General features: G+C 34.2%; 1 protein-coding gene across 1 annotated transcript; it reads right to left on the reverse strand.

Moving 5' to 3' along the window:
- Positions 1-2,830: 2,830 nt before the first annotated feature.
- LOC127849928 (FMRFamide peptide receptor frpr-18-like) lies at positions 2,831-3,829 on the reverse strand. The gene has a single exon (XM_052382673.1). It carries the CDS (start codon positions 3,827-3,829, stop codon positions 2,831-2,833), a length of 999 nt encoding a protein of 332 aa, XP_052238633.1.
- Between the last annotated feature and the right edge of the window lie 595 nt (positions 3,830-4,424).

Genomic DNA, 4,424 nt, shown 5'->3' on the forward strand with positions numbered 1-4,424 from the left:
TGTAAATCTTATGGGAAGTTTTCTGTACAAATGTAATCGAGAAAATCATCATGGGAACTATTACGTTCACATGTAAAAGTGTAAATCATTGTTAGAAGTATTGCCTTCACACGTTATCGCTTAAATCTTAAGAGAAGTATTGCGTTTACATGTTATCGTGTAAATCTTTAGAGAAGTATTTCGTTTACATGTAATCGTGTAAATCTTATGGGAAGTATTGAGATCACTTGTACTCGTGTAAGTAGTTATGGGAAGTATTACGGTCACATATTATAGGGTTAATCATTATTGAAAGTATTGAATTTACATGTAATCGTGTAAATAGTTATAGGACGTAATGCGTTCACGTGCAACAGTGTATGCCATATTGGAAGAATTGTGTTCACTTGTAATAGTGTAAATTGTTTTGGGAAGAACTGTGTCTAAATTAAATTGTGTACATACATTTGGGAATAATTTCGAGAAAGTGGAATAGTTAAACTCATAAAGGCAAGTTTTCGGGAACAATACACAGACCGATTGAATATTGATCGGTATAAGTGAATGCGGATTGTCTGCTAACGGCATCAAAATTGCTTTTGACAGATTGAGAACTTTTTAAAAAATTGTACGAAAAATTATTCCATTAATGTTTACGCAATGCCATATATCCGCGTGCGCCTACGAAAACCCTAAGTATTATTTAATAAAGCTGTTATGGCAGTAATTTTGGAATTTCATTTTGTATTTGAATTAAAACTGAAACCCACTGCTTAATGCAAATATTTAACGCTGAGGCCCTGCAAAATAATTGCACCTTTAATAGCATAAAGCACTTTGGGATGCCTTATAAATTGCGGTGCATTATTGGCAGGTCTGGACGGCATTTTGCTGAATTCTAAAGATGATTTCTTATACGCGGAAATGTACTTTTATAATGAATCTACGCATTTAGTCATATTTAGTTTATTTGCGTTATTTTAATTTTTGAAATACAAGTTGGAAAAGTGTTCTATTGAACAATTCCAATTTAAGGAACCGTCAACCACGAATGACGAACCACGATAAGTTCTAAAAAAAAAATAAATTATTAGTTTATATTGATTAAAATTTATCGCGATTGGTATATTACATTACTTGAAAAAGTTGTTAAATTTTCATATTTTCAGTATATTCGGCAATACGTTTTACTGGGTACTGTACCAGGTAACTACAAGTTAACGCCAGTAGATTGATCATCATCGTGACGTGGTAAACCCAGGAATGCAAATTGTGCATGCTCAGTGAACTGTTTATACTTTATTAATAAAAGATCAATATACATGCGTTATTTATAGTATGTATATCGTTTTGTTACCTATTTTCGCAATGTACTTTCGATTTCACATCGCAATATTTGATTACAGAATATACTGAAAATATGAACTTTTTAACAAGTTAGTAATGTAATAAACCAGTCGTGATATATTTACCAATATAAACTAATATTTGTAAAAAATACGGTTTTTTTTGAACTTTTTTTGTTTCGTCCTTCGTGGTTGACGGTACCTTTAAAAGATTGCATTTTCAAATATATCGCAGTGAAAAATTACTCAGTTTTTTTATCTGTTAAAGTTAATCCATAAACAAACCGATGCGTGAAACCCCTTTCTCAATCAGGTAGGGTATTTCATTTTAATGTATTAATAAAAATATTGCACATGCTTATTAAAGTAGAAAGGTGTTTTCAATAATAACTTCATCGGAGTTTAAATTTAGTTTATAAAAGTACCGTGATACAAATGTTTAATTATTGTTTAATACATATTTCTTTTGTTCACATCATTAAAAAAATGTAAACCTTATTGTTTTTGAATAATTAAAATAATTGATTCAGGCTTATAAACAACTCCAATAAATAATTCTATGTCGAAAAAACGTCACTTGCAAGAACAATGTCGCAAAAACGAGCAACATGCAATAACCTGTCGGATGTCGAAAATGCCGCCGTATGTAGAAAGACTTATTGTTTTACAAGTCTTTCTTTAAAGGGACTTATTCACAAATTGTTGACAATACCATTTCCAGTTTTTGTCACATATTTATCAATAATGAAACAACAACGAACATAAAGGAGCAAAATAGCACGATTTACGTAAACTCATACGGAAAATGCAATTTGTTGACGAGGGTTCAGCGATAGAAGTTTATAAAAAAAATCCAGTCCAGAAGTTCTGATTCAGGTCACCATTCATAAAATAATCATAACAATTAACACATTTCCTCTAGTATAATTTTAATTCAACACAGAGGTAAGCGGAGCTTGGTGCAAAAGCTTAACGTGCAGTACGTGCCGCAAACAAATATATGTTTTTTTATACGAACGCAAATAATGGCATGAAACATATGCGACCTTTATAAACAATTGAAGGAAAACACAACATCATACGTTAACACAATCAAGCATGGAATATTTCAATTAACGAACATGCGCTTTGTCATGGATGCGAATAGGTATGTGAAGAATGGAGGCTACTTTCTGCGTGATCGTTTCCGAGCCAATATGTTAAATCTACAGTATGAAAACTGAATGCACAAATGCGTCACCTAAAAAAACCCGTATTGTTCTGGCGTACGAAAGTTATGTTCGGATCGTAACAAAATATTACATTTGTGTTGAATGTATTGTTATTTCGTATTAAATGCACACAAACCGCTATATATACTAGGCACAGTTTCATATTATTTTTATTACATGTCCATGGAATTTAAAGCACACACACATTTACATCAAGCAAGCGTAGCTTTAAATTATCCAGTCAAGCCATATTGTGTAAAGGGCACGTACAAGTATATCCCAACGAGCTGTTTTTTAAAAATGTACCCTTACGCTATTATATTCACATTTTCTGGGTTTGATAGAAGACCTTGCAGTCACTGTTAATCTAAAGGTAGATCGTGACATGGTGGAGTTTTGTCCCCGAAAGCTTTCTGCAAACGACCTTGTATGTATAGTTTTCATTCTTGAATCGGAGCATCTGCAGACCAGCGTCTTGAGAGTCCTTCTAAATTTGGAACTAAAGTATGAGTACAGTATAAAGTTCACTGAAGCGTTTACTTGCACCAAGAAATTACAAATGTTACCAGCAATTCGGATAAAATCCATGCTAACGGATTGACCATCGGTTTGGGCGTTCGATCTATAAATCAAAAGCACTGCCTGTGGTGTTTGACATATAATGAAAATGAGTACAACTACAATCAACATCATAGTCACCAGTTGTTGTTCTCTGTTATATTTCTGCGTCTCGCCCATAACTCTTGATTGTAACAACATTTGGCGCCTTTTGTTCGCCTCCCATACGGTTTTGATCAGAAGACTGTTAATGACTGAAAGCAGAACTAATGGAGTAAAAGTAAATATGGTTACAAACCACCAATAATATCCAAATTGATAGCTATGCGATTCAGCAAACTCGGTATTTGTGCATTTAAAATATTCACTTTCATTTGATCCCGATGCTGTCATTGAAACTATTGTCGTCTCAAAGAATTCCGGAGATGTGTTGATCGCACATGTAATAAATATGGCGACAATGGCTAATTTTGCTTTGCGCACGGTACACCATGCCTTGCCTTTCATTGGCAGTTTTACTGCAACGAACCTCTCAATTGTAAACCATACGGTCAACCATACTGCAGTATTTCCAAAAATGTCCGAAAGAACTCTGGCGATAGGAATGTACGCTAAAGTGTTCCGTGAAAGGCGTTTGTTTGAGCAGTGTAAAAACGATAAAGTAAGGCAAAAAAGTAGGTATAAAGAATCGCAGACGGCTAAAGACAAGAGATAAACATTTGTTGACGATCGCATTTTAGGGTTAACCAGCACCAAAATGTTAAAAAGGTTCCCGACCAAGCCGAACGTGACTACAATAGGCACCAAATACGTCTGTACCACTAGCCGCGTCAAGTGTAAATGTTTTGAAGTCAGTTGTGTGACGTCGCTAGAGGTATTGTCATCATTTGAATAGGTATCATTTTCTCTCAACTCATGAATAGTTATTAAACTTGCGAAATCCATATTTGCTTCGTACAACTTGTTATTGCGTTGTCAATTTCGACCAAATTATTTGAAAAAAAGTTACAAACAAAACTCCCTGTCCGTATTAGATCTCCGGAGTTGGAACATTATTTGTCCAAGCTTTTACCACTTATTTCTGCAACAACATGTCCATGTATGTTTACAGTTAGGTTAATTACACGTACATTAAATTCACGTTTTAGATGTATTTTACTGCACATCCAAATTTTGAACGTCAATTAAATTCATTTTTTGCATTTCTTCATTGTCCAACAAACACAAAAAAACAACAATTACATTCCTCCAACGACTCCTCAAAATTAACCCGTTGGCCGCGTCAAAGCTTGTATCTTGATCGAAACGCGTGTCAGTCGGGCGCTTTCTC

This window comes from Dreissena polymorpha, chromosome 11 (assembly GCF_020536995.1).
Source record: "Dreissena polymorpha isolate Duluth1 chromosome 11, UMN_Dpol_1.0, whole genome shotgun sequence".
NCBI classification, from domain to species: domain Eukaryota; kingdom Metazoa; phylum Mollusca; class Bivalvia; order Myida; family Dreissenidae; genus Dreissena; species Dreissena polymorpha.